This window comes from Buteo buteo, chromosome 11 (genome assembly GCF_964188355.1).
Source record: "Buteo buteo chromosome 11, bButBut1.hap1.1, whole genome shotgun sequence".
Lineage (NCBI taxonomy): Eukaryota > Metazoa > Chordata > Aves > Accipitriformes > Accipitridae > Buteo > Buteo buteo.
In genome coordinates, this window is record NC_134181.1 from 35,253,433 (window position 1) to 35,266,198 (window position 12,766).

Consider the following 12,766-nt stretch of genomic DNA (forward strand, 5'->3'; position numbering starts at 1 on the left):
AAAAAATACATTTTTATTTACAAAAGCTTCACATCCTAGAGGCATATGAGAGCTGTAGAAAAAAATAAACTCAATTTCTAAAAGGGCAGTAAGGCCCCACTGCCAAATAAAATACAAAACCAGCATAAAGAATCCAAATGAAAAACAACCAATTAACCCTATCACCCCACCAAAAATGCCAGAGACAAAATGAGGAGCAAACTTCTCCAGTATTGCAGGAGAGGGCTTTCTAGCTGTCATGGTGGATACCTTCCAAGAAAAATAAGCTCCCGTGCAACAAAGCCCCTTTTGCTTTGCAAATGGTACGGCAGTACCTCGGCTAGGATGCTAGTCTGGGCTGTGGGAAACAGGAATTGGACACTGTGTGTGACCTTGCACCATTTCCATTTTTTGATGCATTCCACAGTGCTCTAACCTACTGAGGATAATTGCCAGGTGCTAGCATCTGGGGTCCAAGCCGAGTGCTTGCAGGAAGGACCTGCTCTCCCTCCAGGGAGTGATCAAACCTTTGGCTGAGGCTCAGGATGGGGCTAGTCGACAGAGGATACTGAAAAGAGAATGAAAAGTCTCATCCTTGCTTTGGAATCTGAAAACATTTGCCCACATAAGACCCAAAGCTCTAAAGAATGCAGCAGAGGTCTTATTCTTCACCTAAAGGAAAGGGAAAGTTATATGATCCTCCTTTTGTTTTTATTTTTAAACAATATACTAATGGTTAAACCATTCAGCTAGGACATAGATAATCCATATGCATTTAATTGCATATACACACTGAAAATACTTATTCAATCAAATCCTGAGGAAAAGCCTAGTCTTAGATCCCAGTTAGATTCTGTGAGCTAGGCACCAATTTGCCCAACGCTGTCAAACTGAGACAAAAATTATCATAGGCATAAGCAGATCTCAAAGGTCGAAAGTGAAGGGCTTCTACCATGCAGGCACTGGCTGAGGGATGGAGGAGCTATGTCCATGGGAGCACAGGCAGTGGCTGAGGCATGGGGGGTTGTGTCCAGCAGCGTACATAACAGACATAGTGTGAGAAGAAGATTCAGGTTTGCTCCATTTTAGGTAGATAGTACTGTGCAGTGTTGTGGAAACAGATAAATCAATCTCTGAAGAAAGCTTGCTCAGATACCAGGAGCAAGAGAGCCACGATAAGGCTGCTAATCTCATCTCCTGGTCTGTGTACCTCTTTTTGCAAAGTGCAAACTGGAGCCAAACAGTGCAAACACAGAAGCAATCAAAGACTTCAGTAGTGGGTGTCAGAGGTAGAAACACAAAGCTCACCAGATCTATACTAGAAAGGGGAAGCACTCCAAAATCTTCAAGGAGGAAGGATACTGTTCTCAACCATACTAAAGCAGTACAGGGACACAGCATGAATTTATCCTTTATACTACATATACATCATCATAACTAGCCAATATACTCTTCATCCTGTGACAGAAGTACCTTCATTTGGCCAAATTTACTACTGGAGTTACTAGGCTGATAACCACTGGCTGTGCTGATGCTTCTGGACCAATAGCATGGATGAATTTAGACAACTGACTTCAATAGGACTAAGTGCACAGGTGAGCTGAGGAAAATTTGGATCATTGCTGCAGGCATAAAAACCTATTTGAGCAAGTTACCTCATCCAACCAGCAATATCTATCACTATCCACACAACACGCTGCTGACAGCAGAACAGGAGTTGGCAGGATCTGCGTTTTGCTTAGAAAGCAGTGTCGGATTTGTACCTGACTTAGATTCCAGACTAAACACAACGGCCAACTGTATCGCAGACATGATTTTTAACAGTCCTCCCCAGGAACAAAAACTAGTAACACATTGGTAATCCCAGAGAGACCAGCTCTGTGCTTCATGAGTCTATGAAGTCTATGATGGAGGATACCCCTTACAGGTATCTCTGCATAGTTTAACACAGCCCTATGTGAACCTCTGTGGGTAGTACTTGTGTTTCACAGTGTCTGAATATTTGAAGAACTTCACAGAAGAGAGAGACTTGGCAGGATCCATTTTCTTCCCTGATCAGTTTATCAGACATTTAAGCCTAGCTGAGAGACTTTTTATGCTGCTTGTACCAGGCGGTGATTCAAATGCAACTCTAGCAAACCTGGTTTGAGTCATGCCTTATAAAGCGCGTGAGACCCTTACACTAGCAAGTACTTATTCTCATGAGTACTCCAGTAAAGGCAACTGGATTGCCTGTATAAGTAGCTCTGAAATATAAGTAAAAGGTGCATAATTGAGTTCCATGGCTGCCTTTTGCCTACACAGGTTCAGATTTTCTCCTCTCCCTCCTGCCACAGCTAATTGCCTGAAGAGGGGAAAGCGGTGGTTTGTACAGCCAAGGAATTGTCCTCCTGGAGTGGAGTCCAGTGGCATACAGATAACAAAGGCCTTTACATCAGCAGCTTCTTTCCACAGACGTGTCTTGGCCTTGCAGAGAGGAAGGAGGCGTCGGGAATCTGTTGGGGGATAGCATGGCTTTTGCCAGTGCTACACTATTTTACAGTGGCTATTCAGCCCAAGGGAGATACTGGCATTACAGCTGCCTCTTAGGCATTTGCTCTAACATTTATTTAGCCCAGGAGGTTAAAACTGAAGCAAATGCATTAGAGAATCCCAGAGGCCCAACATGTTCCTTTGTATTTTCATCCACTGAGTTTGGGTTATTTAGATGTGATTTTCAAATGATGCTGTGAAATAGGTAACCCTCTCCTGTAGTATTATGGCATCAGATACCTCTGCCAGACAGAACCATTTTTAAGTAGCAGTGCTTAGAGAAGCTCTTTTAAAAAACATTTCCTTGGTTTAGCTTTCTTAATCATTGCCCATTCTCCCAGGATGACATGTAAATTACAGCTCAAGTATTAAAAGTATAAATCAGACTGTGGTGGTAAGTGAAAGGGCTTCTACAGAACAACTCCATAGGAGGTGGTGCAAGGCTTAAAATATTCAGAAATCTATATTCTCACCTTTTCTAAAAAGGTTTTGCTCATTTACTTAGATAACTCTTCAGCCCCTGACAAAACTATGCGTCCACACTGCTCATGATGACAAAGCAGAATCAGTCTATCGTCTCCTCAGCTATCTACCCTGCAGCTGCCCTCAGACTCTCCTCCAAAGCCTGTAATCAAGGACATACTTAAAAAAAAAGTATATATATATATATTAGGTCTTTTGCCATTTGTCAGAGATTCCCCAAACTGGCCCTTTTCTACTGAATTGTTTCACTAAGGACCCCCCTAGCTGAGGATACAAAACAATTCATGGTCCTAGGCTCATCCTTGGCTTGACAGCAGATCCCTCAGAACAAGTCATCCAAATAAAATAAAGGGACAGGTAAGTAGCCACATCTGCTTTGCAAGACTGGGCAGAGCATACAGAGTAACTTAGCCTGATGGCAAACAGCAAGTGAGTGTACTTTACCCCAAGGACATCCATTTCTTCCTCTTTCTAGAAGACCAACAACTTGTCTATCTATAGACATTGAAGGGAGCCCTCTCAACACACATTTCAGTAAGATGACATAAGCAGCATAAACAAACAAACACACACACTTACTCAAAAATGAAACTGGGGGGTAAGGAGGGGTAGGAAAGCGGTGTGAGCGCTCCTCTGGATGTTCCACTGGATTTCCCACAGAAAGTGCTGCTGTGCTGTCTTTCCATGCATAGCAATGAGTCTGAATTAGCTAAACCAGGTGAAATAAAAAGCTAGTGCAAAGAACCACAGAAACACAAGCCCACTTCCCTCACTGTGGGAGGAGAATATTAAACAGAGAGATAAGAAAGCAGAACTCAGCTCCAAAATACCACTTCCTTGGACATCTACAGACTTGCATATACACACACAGCTCACTCCATTTAGATCTACACCAGATCACAGGTGTGACATCACTTCAGCAAGCCAACTGGCGAAGCTCAATTTGAAAAAAGGACCATTTTGCCACAAATACTAATCCCATCCTCAATTCTCTCTGTTTTAGAGGACCTCTTGTTGATGCAAATGAAAGCCCTTTCCTACTGCTTCAGAGTTCAAAAACCAAGGCCAGAGAAGTCATACAGATTTTCCATGCCGTACTCTTGTATGCTACCAGTGTGGATGCTGTGGGCAATGAAAGAAGATGGGACAGAAATTAGAGGTAAGCCAACACTGAAAAGATGAAGCCTATCGAGCTTTGAAGCTATCTTCAGCAGGTGAAATTCCATACTCTTCAGCGTACTAGAGAGTTTGCAACTAAGAACTTGAAAGCCTAGCACATTAGACTGAGAAATAAATTACAGAACCAAGTTTGTCACCTTCATCCCCAGCAGTATTATCATGCATTTAAAATCAAAGTAACCCCAGCTAAATGAGAGGACCTGAGACCAAGTTGCATCACGCTGCTCCCTGATTACTCCCTTCTGTTCCGTAAGTCAAGCAAATCTTGGCTGAGGAGATAGCCTTGCTACAGGTAATTTTTATGCTCTTTTTATGTCCTACAGGACCTGCTGAATAACCAGCAAGTGTCAGTTGTGCTGTAGCTTGTCTCTAAAACTGTCTGGGAAACCTGGATATTACAGAACACCTGAAACGATAAAAAATATAGGGCAAAAAGACAATTTTTAAACTGTTTGCATCTGCCATGCTGTCCTTGAAATGGGTTTTGCCTCCACCTAGAGGCTTCCAGATATTCACAGCCACTTCCATGGCACCATAGCCATGGGTTTTAGACAAAGCAGACACAAGTCATATATACATCCAGTTAGCACTGGCTGCTTTAGCTCTGTGCTCTCAGGAGAAGATGACTTTGGGTCAGTGGGAGCATCTCTATCTGGCTTTCATTCTCAAAAGCTAAAGTTCTCTTATTTCAGAGGACAGTTTTGATCAATAGGACTACAACAAGGTTGGAAGCTGCTCTGCTGTCATTGACTTGCTTCCTTCCTGTTATCCAGAACATCACAGGCTCTTTTTCTTTTCTCACCCATCTGCCCCCTTCAGTTCGTTAAACTAAGCGATGCAAATGACTATCAAGTGAAACCCCACAAATAATAACAATAATAAAAATTATGCCAAGTATACTGAGAAAGAGAGACTGAGTATCCATTAGTAAGGTTAGAGAGAGGCATTAATAAAAGGAAGATTTGTTAAACATGACTCATTTCTTTTCCTTCCTTTCATAAATCTTATTATTTCCTTGGAGAACAGCCATGCACTCAGTGGCTGGGACCGCACTGTTAAATGATGCTCTTGGTTTAACTACAACCTGCCTTTACTTACTAAAAAAAAATCAAAGAAACACCCCCGCCCCCCAAACTCAAAAAACAACCCCACCTCCCACTATCAAGGGTATTAAGTTAAAGCCAGGTTTTCTAATCCTCTAAACCTGTGTGGTGGTTATAGATGTGCAACAACTACACTACAACTACAGACCCATATTTGCTTTTCCAACTCCAGCCACATCTACAAAGAAATGGAAACAAACAGAACTGGAATACCTCATAAAGGGCAACAAAACCAACACGAGTCAAAGATTTTCTTTCCACCTCTGTAAACATTGCCTTTAATCCTATACAGTACAAATGATTCAGGTTCTACACAAATAAGTGAGTCAATGATAAAATTACCACATGATTTTTCTGTCAAAATAAGCTTTCTTCCCAGCTACAAACGCAAAAAGCAGAAACATTACATAAAAAAAATAGTTACCAGTATATGAAACACAGAATACAGGGAGAGACTTTAAAATCACTGACGTGCTGCTGGAATGGAGACATATTTTTTGTATTTGTTGATATTTTGAAGACCTGAATGCAATTTTGGCTGTTTTACAAAAGAGATTTACCCTCTTTTTTCTACCAAACTTTTAGAACTTTTCTTCCTAAAGTGTCTAAATAGAGTAATACTATTTCAAATATTACCTTATATATTTATAGGGGCTACCTAAATATTAACTCATGATGTTTTCTTCCCTTATTTTGGGGAATACAACCTTGGCCTTGCTGAGAGCACTGATTATGAGTTTCCTCAGCTACATAAATCAAGATTAACACAGCTAACACCAATGTGAAGTGGAAATCGGTCTTTTGGACTTGACCATCACTTTGCAATACAGAAGGTCAGGCCTGTAACAATGGTTACTTACCTAACCTTGAGTAACTGATCTAGAACAATTGGAAATACTTGTTAGGCGCTGTGTGGTAAACTGATAAACTGCAGCCTAACTTAAAAAAAAAAAAAAAAAAAAAAAAAAAACCCAAAAAACAAGGTTTATATTTTTCACTCCTGCCTTCACTAGGCCCAACCTTGCATTTCTTAAAACAATCCTCAAAATGAGACTGCATGAAGAAGCCACTCACTAGGACAAGGAAAGCACATGGCTGAGAGCAAGCCCCACGAGTAAGTTGATACTTTTGGAGATAATTACGTGCTCATTTTATCAGATGCATGTTAACATCAGACCATAAACAAATCAAATAGAAATAGTTACAACATGAGAATCTGTATGTGGGTATGAGAAGGTGCAGTTTCATTAATGTAAGGCTAGCAGGCACACTTATTCTTCCCCCATGCACATGTGGTTTTACGTCTCTTCTGTGCAAAGAAATTACTCTTCAGCTGAAAGCTGCCAGCTGTAAAAGCTACTTTTTGATAAATCAGATGTGGACATTCGCATGATTCATTTGCAGCCTGTTCCCAACCCTTATTTTCGATATGGAAATTTGGAACCGTTTTCAACCAGTCCCAAGCCTATGAAGAATAAACTGTCCTTTTAAAAATACTACTGTACCTTTTAAGTATGCAGATTGCCAGGCTGAATTTTAAATGCAATCACTTTGCTTCCAGTACACTCTAAAAATCAGGAGTCACAGTCTGCATGAATCAGTCCTCTGCACCTAGGACCTGCTATTTCCACCATTTTAAGCCTGTGTGCTGCAATTATGTGAATTGTCCACTTTTTTTCCCCAGCCTCCTCCATGAAATGCATGTGCAATATAAAACCCATTTATCATACTGGAAATTGCTGTTGTATTTAATCTTCCCAAAGAGAGCAAAATCAAATTATTATGTGTAAAGAATGATAATCTGTCAAATTCAAGGGAATACTCCAAACTTATCCCTCCACATTTGCAATAGAACAGGTCAAATAGGTCTAATGTAGAAGACATGGGTAGGAAGACATGATGTGAGCATACATAATGAGAAGATGAAAACTCTCTTAATCTTTGCAGATTGAATGAAATCTAATTACATGCTGTATTGATTGTTGTGTATTACTGGAAAGAGACAGTGAAAAGGGAAAAAGGCAATTACAGTGAAATTGTAGTCTGACCCTTCAATTGCTTTTGGCATGAAAGGTTATGCTGTACTTGGGGCATCAGAAATTCTTTATCCTCTACGGTAAATCATTAGTAACAGACTCAGATGCAAAACTGATTAGGGGAAAAATTCAGTCAATTAAATCTTTTTTATTTTTTCCCCTTTACAAAGAATAGAGGCAAAGGAAGAAAACACCAAGATATTATCATTATGCCATTTCATGAATTGCTAAGTGTATCTGGTATTAGTACTGTGTTGACTGACAATAAATCATATTCATCAACAGAAATACCATAGTAAAAATGAAAAAATATATAGATTCATGAACTTGATCTAGAATAACATTTATTTTGAAAAACTGAGTTATACCCGAAGTCAAATATTAAGAGGTAATATAAAGTTTCACCAAGGAAATTCCACAGACACATTTAATTGCTTTCCTTTCCCTTTGCATTCTCCGTTCATTTACTTCCACCAAAATCAGCAGCAACTGAGCACAAAGAAAGCTTTCAGAAATACTATTTTTCTAAGTTGATAGAAAACCAAGGCACGAGCCAACTGAAAACTATTGTTTGGGTGTATGTCAGCACGACTGCAGGGAATCATGGCAATTCTCATTCATTCTATTCTAAAAATTCTCGTTCTGCCAAAGATAATTGCAAGGACCAGCTTTCTACTGACTTTCATGCATGGTCCTCTGCGTCCTACACACACCTCCGCAGGCATTGTATGCACAGTTTTTATTCAGACTGAAAAGTTAATGGGTTCTCTAGTGATCAGTTTTAGGTTGAGTCTTGTAACACTTGTAACATTACTGCTTGTGTTTATTTTTCCTTGCAGAAGGTATACTTTCAAATAACATTTCTTTGATTGCATGCAAACAAATAAGTGTGACAGAAACAAAATTCTGTATAGGTGCAGCTGCAGGGCTGGTCTCTCACAGGAGTGTCTTTCTATTGCACTGGATCTTCAACAGAGTCTCTTGAAAAGCCAGGTAAGGTCTTACCAGTTTAGGACTAACTAATCCAAATAGAAGAGAAAGATAAAATAAAAGAACACTGAGACTTTATTACCAAAAATATAAGATACTTAATAGGTGGCTCTAAATTTGCTGATCTCAAAACAGAAAGAACCAAGAGTAGAAAATTGAAATACTGATCTGGGCAGACCTACCATAACAATAACATTGAGCTGAACTCAAACTCCTGGTGCTTGCAGGAGTTCTGGGTATGCAAGGAATTCATATTCCTTATGAGTAAAATCCATCTGCCCATGTCTGTCTCTCCATCAAGGGTGACTTTGACCTGCCTCATGAAAAAGTAACATCCAAAAAGGCCTCAGATGGCTCGCTAACCTTGTGATAAAGCAGTATACAGGATAATGTCTGAGAAACCTCACTCGACATTAGGATGAAACTGCACGGCTCCAGAGCAGACAGAGTGCTTCTCTAATACCAGTCTTTCTGTGAGACATGGTAGGGCATTGTCACAGGCAGGTTCCCTTGAATCTCAATGCTGCCAGAGCAGCATTATGCCCATTAATGGCCTAAGTAATGAGTCATGATATTAAAAACGGAACATAAGCGAGCTAAAGACAAACACAGATGCTTGATCCTGATTTCACTTACAGAGATGCAACTCCGATGATTTCAGTGGAGCACCTCCTAATTTTTTACGACTTTTTGATTTTGCTGCCCAGGATGGAAAAAAAAAAAAAAAAAAAGAAGAAGAAGAAGAAAGCGACAAAGTATTTTTTTCACAATGATGATGAAAAAATTAATCTGTGTTAATGTACCACTGTGTAATAAAAAAACCCAGCTGTGTTAGAGACAAACTGAAGGGAAATGAATAGGAAATTTGAACAGCTCAGCTTGAAAAACTTTCCGTATTTTCCTGCGTAAGAACTTTCAAGAAGAAGAAACTGTCTGCAGTCTTTATTATGACCTGAAGAAGCAACGTAACATTTAAGTTCAAGTAATTTCACTATCCATATCCAACAAACCAAATGAAAGAAGAAGAAGCAAAAGGTCCCAAAAATAGAGGCATACTTAACAGAGAACTTCCTGTTCACTGTGAAGCCACGGTCTTTACATGCAACAGTGCCTGCTTACTACATTAAGGACCCCCGCTGATTCTCCAGGGGATGCTACACTGAGATGAGCCCTGAGCAGGTAAATCCTACACAAAGTCTCACCTATGAACACCACCAAGAACAAATCAATTCGGGCCAAAAAAACCCATTCAGCTGAGCTATGATGGATATAGCCTGGGGACTGATCTAATTCAGTTTGGGAACTCTATGGCTTTGTTGAATTGGGGAGGAGGATTTCCCCCTTAAATCTTACATTCTTCAAAACTACTCCAGAATACAGTTAGGAAACAAAGTTGTTGACACTTTGTCTCTAATTCATGAACGTGTATTTTTGTGACTAACACCCACACTCCACATTCCCCTTCTCTCTTCCCCGTTTTATACAGATGAGTGCGTAAGGGAATGCCTGTTCCATAACACTTGCTGGCATAGACTGCATATTACCATAACAGTCTAACCTACTTAGATTCATACAGTCATTCAGAAAGTAGGAATAGGAAATACACTTTATCCTAACCCTCCTATTTGTCTGCATTTTGACACGACAGTAGCCTTTGTTAAATCATTGTTACGAGTAAGATTTTCACAAGCAGCCTAGAAGTACTTTGGTATACTTAAACATATCGACACTGGAAGTTTTATTTGGTGCTAGACACTAATTGTTACATTCATATTATAATTTCATATAAAAGTTTACTCCTTCAGCCTCTTCTTGTCCAAAGCACTGATGTATTTAATCACATACCCGTTTCTTTGATGTTCCACATGTAAAACTTTACGAATCTGTGCAAATACAAATGCACTTGTTTTGAAGAATTAGTTTCTATATGAAATGTTAGCTGTCCTAAACAACTTTTATAGCTTAGCCTGTTCTAACTGCCATGGAAGGGCTCTTTGCTTACCTACCAAGATTTTTCAACCCTCGTGAATTAGAACAGAATGTCATAAAAAGAAGTGGTGGATGCTTCCCCTCCTCACCATAAAGAATACCAAATTTAAATGGCAAAGACATTTAAATAGACCATTAAAGGTACACAGCGTAAAAACTCAGTAGAATGTTTTTGAAGTAGTTCTGAGACCAAATACGTGACTGCCAGCTACAACCTAGCAATGTATTTGCTATACAAACACCTACCCATGCAGAGTTAATACATCCAGGCAAACTGTAAAACCTGGTACAGTTCATAGGGACTTCTACCAATCCTTAAACCCATGAACTCTGCAGCCTGCTTAACTTTGCCTCTATTGAGGAAGTCCTGACTTTAGACCGAGAGTTGGTGGGGGTAGGGGGTGGGGGGGGTGAACAAATCCCTCCATCAAAGCCCTGCAGCCAGCTCTTCCCCTTCCTTTCCAGCTCTTTAGCAGCGGGGTCAGCGCGCACGGTGCCCGGGCTTCCCTCCCCAGCGGGCGGGCTCTTCGGGTGCTCTTCCCCGATCTGCGGCACCCTCCCAGGACACGGGGCACCGCGGGACTGGTGCCGCGTCCCCTCCCAGCCCTCCGTACCATTTAGCTGGTTGTAGACCACTTCCTCCAGGTGGTCCAGGCGCTGCAGGATGGACTCCCTGTCGGCCAGGCTGCCCACCTTGGCGCCGCGGCTCCTGGCCCGGCGGTCCGCGCTCCGGACGATCTGCACCAGCTCCTGGGAGCGGTCCTGGATCCTGCAGTAGACGGAGAAGAGGATGATGCCCACGAAGACCAAGATGTTCACCGTCAACAAAGTTTTGATTTTCCGTGCCACCGCCATGGGAGCCGCCGGCGCGGTGGCGGGGGGCACATCAAGGCGCGGCGCGGCCGGCGGCCTCGCGGCCACCCGGCGACGGGGCGCGCCGCGGGGCGCGGAGAGGCGCGGAGAAGCGCGGAGAGGCGCGGAGCGGAGCTGTCCTTCAGCACCACCGCGCCGCTCCCCGCCCGGCGCCCGCCTTCGCCCCGCGGGGGCCGCGCCGCGGCGGGCTGGGCGGCATGGAGCGCGGGGGCCGCGCAGGGAGCGCGGGGCGCGGAGCCGAGCCGCTGCTGCCTGCGGAGGAGCCGCCGCCGCCGCCGCCTCTCCTCCCCCGGCGGCTCCCGCTCGCCCGCCCTCGCTCTCCGCCGCCCCAAACGCAGAGCGCCGGTGCGGAGTGACGTGCTCCGGGGGATCTCATCTACATGCACACGGTGGAGCCGCCGTGCCGTGCCGTGCCGCGCCGCCCCGCCTCGCCTCGCCCGCGGCTCCCCGCCCCGCATCCCGGCCCTGCCGGGGGCCGCCGCCCGCCCCCGGGCCCTGCGGTGCAGCCCCGGCGCTCGCCGCTGGATTTCAGCGCGACGGATCAGGGAAAGAGCCAGGGCAGTTGTGTGCTTCTCTCCCACGGAAGACACCCGTGGCCATTTTCTCTTCATGGCCCACGTAGAGGGCCCTCATGCTGCCCAAGCATCACTACAGGCAGCTCCTGAGAACGGACAGGACGAAGATTGTCCTTGTCTGTGGCTGCAGCCCCTGGCAGCGAGATGATGCCCCACCTGCCTCACCCCTGGAAATAAGCTGGAACAAGTTCACGTGCTCCCAGCAAGAGGGAGAGCTGGTAACGCGCTCTCAGCTCCACGGGTTTCCCAGCAGCCAAAGTACAACACTGGCTAGTGAACCTACCTGGAGGTCACATGGCTGGCACCACATCCACCTGTGAAGGAAGTTCTTGCCAAGCATACATAGACTCATAGAACAGTTTGGGCTGGAAGGGACCTTTAAAGGTCATCTAGTCCAACCCCCCCTGCAGTGAGGAGGGACATCTTCAACTAGATCGGGTTGCTCAGAGCCCCATCCAACCTGACCTTGAATGTTTGCAGGGATGGGGCATCTACCACTTCTCTGGGCAACCTGTGCCACTGTTTCACCACCCTCACAGTAAAAAAATTCTTCCTTATATCTAGTCTAAATCTACCCTCTTTTAGTTTAAAACCATTACCTCTTGTCCTATCACAATGGGCCCTGCTAAAAAGTTTGTCCCCGTCTTTCTTGTAGGCCCTCTTTAAGTACTGGAAGGCTGCTATAAGGTCTCCCCGGAGCCTTCTCTTCTCTGGGCTGAACTACCCCAACTCTCTTGAGAAGCCTGTCTTCATAAGAATGGTGCTCAAGCCCTCTGATCATTTTTGTGGCCCTCCTCTGGACCTGCTCCAACAGGACCATGTCCTTCTTATCACAGAATCATACACAGGTGGAGAAAAGCAGCCTAGGCCCTTACTCTCAAATGCATATCCAGTGAATGCTGAAGATTTACCAAGATCTCTAAGCTTGATACCTGTGAACATTAAATAAGCCCTTTCAGCTAGCAGCTTCTCCATTCACATTCACAGTGGTCCTCCTTTTTATAATATCTCACTTAGAGGATCGCAT

The 12,766-nt window shown here is 43.5% G+C and overlaps 1 protein-coding gene across 1 annotated transcript in view; it reads right to left on the reverse strand.

Moving 5' to 3' along the window:
* GALNT9 (polypeptide N-acetylgalactosaminyltransferase 9) overlaps nucleotides 1-11,146 on the reverse strand; it is a 156,416-nt gene extending 145,270 nt beyond the window's left edge. The window contains exon 1 of the mRNA XM_075039617.1: nucleotides 10,906-11,146. Coding sequence (XP_074895718.1) covers nucleotides 10,906-11,146 — 241 coding nt within the window. The remainder of the gene's footprint in view (nucleotides 1-10,905) is intronic.
* Nucleotides 11,147-12,766: the final 1,620 nt, after the last annotated feature.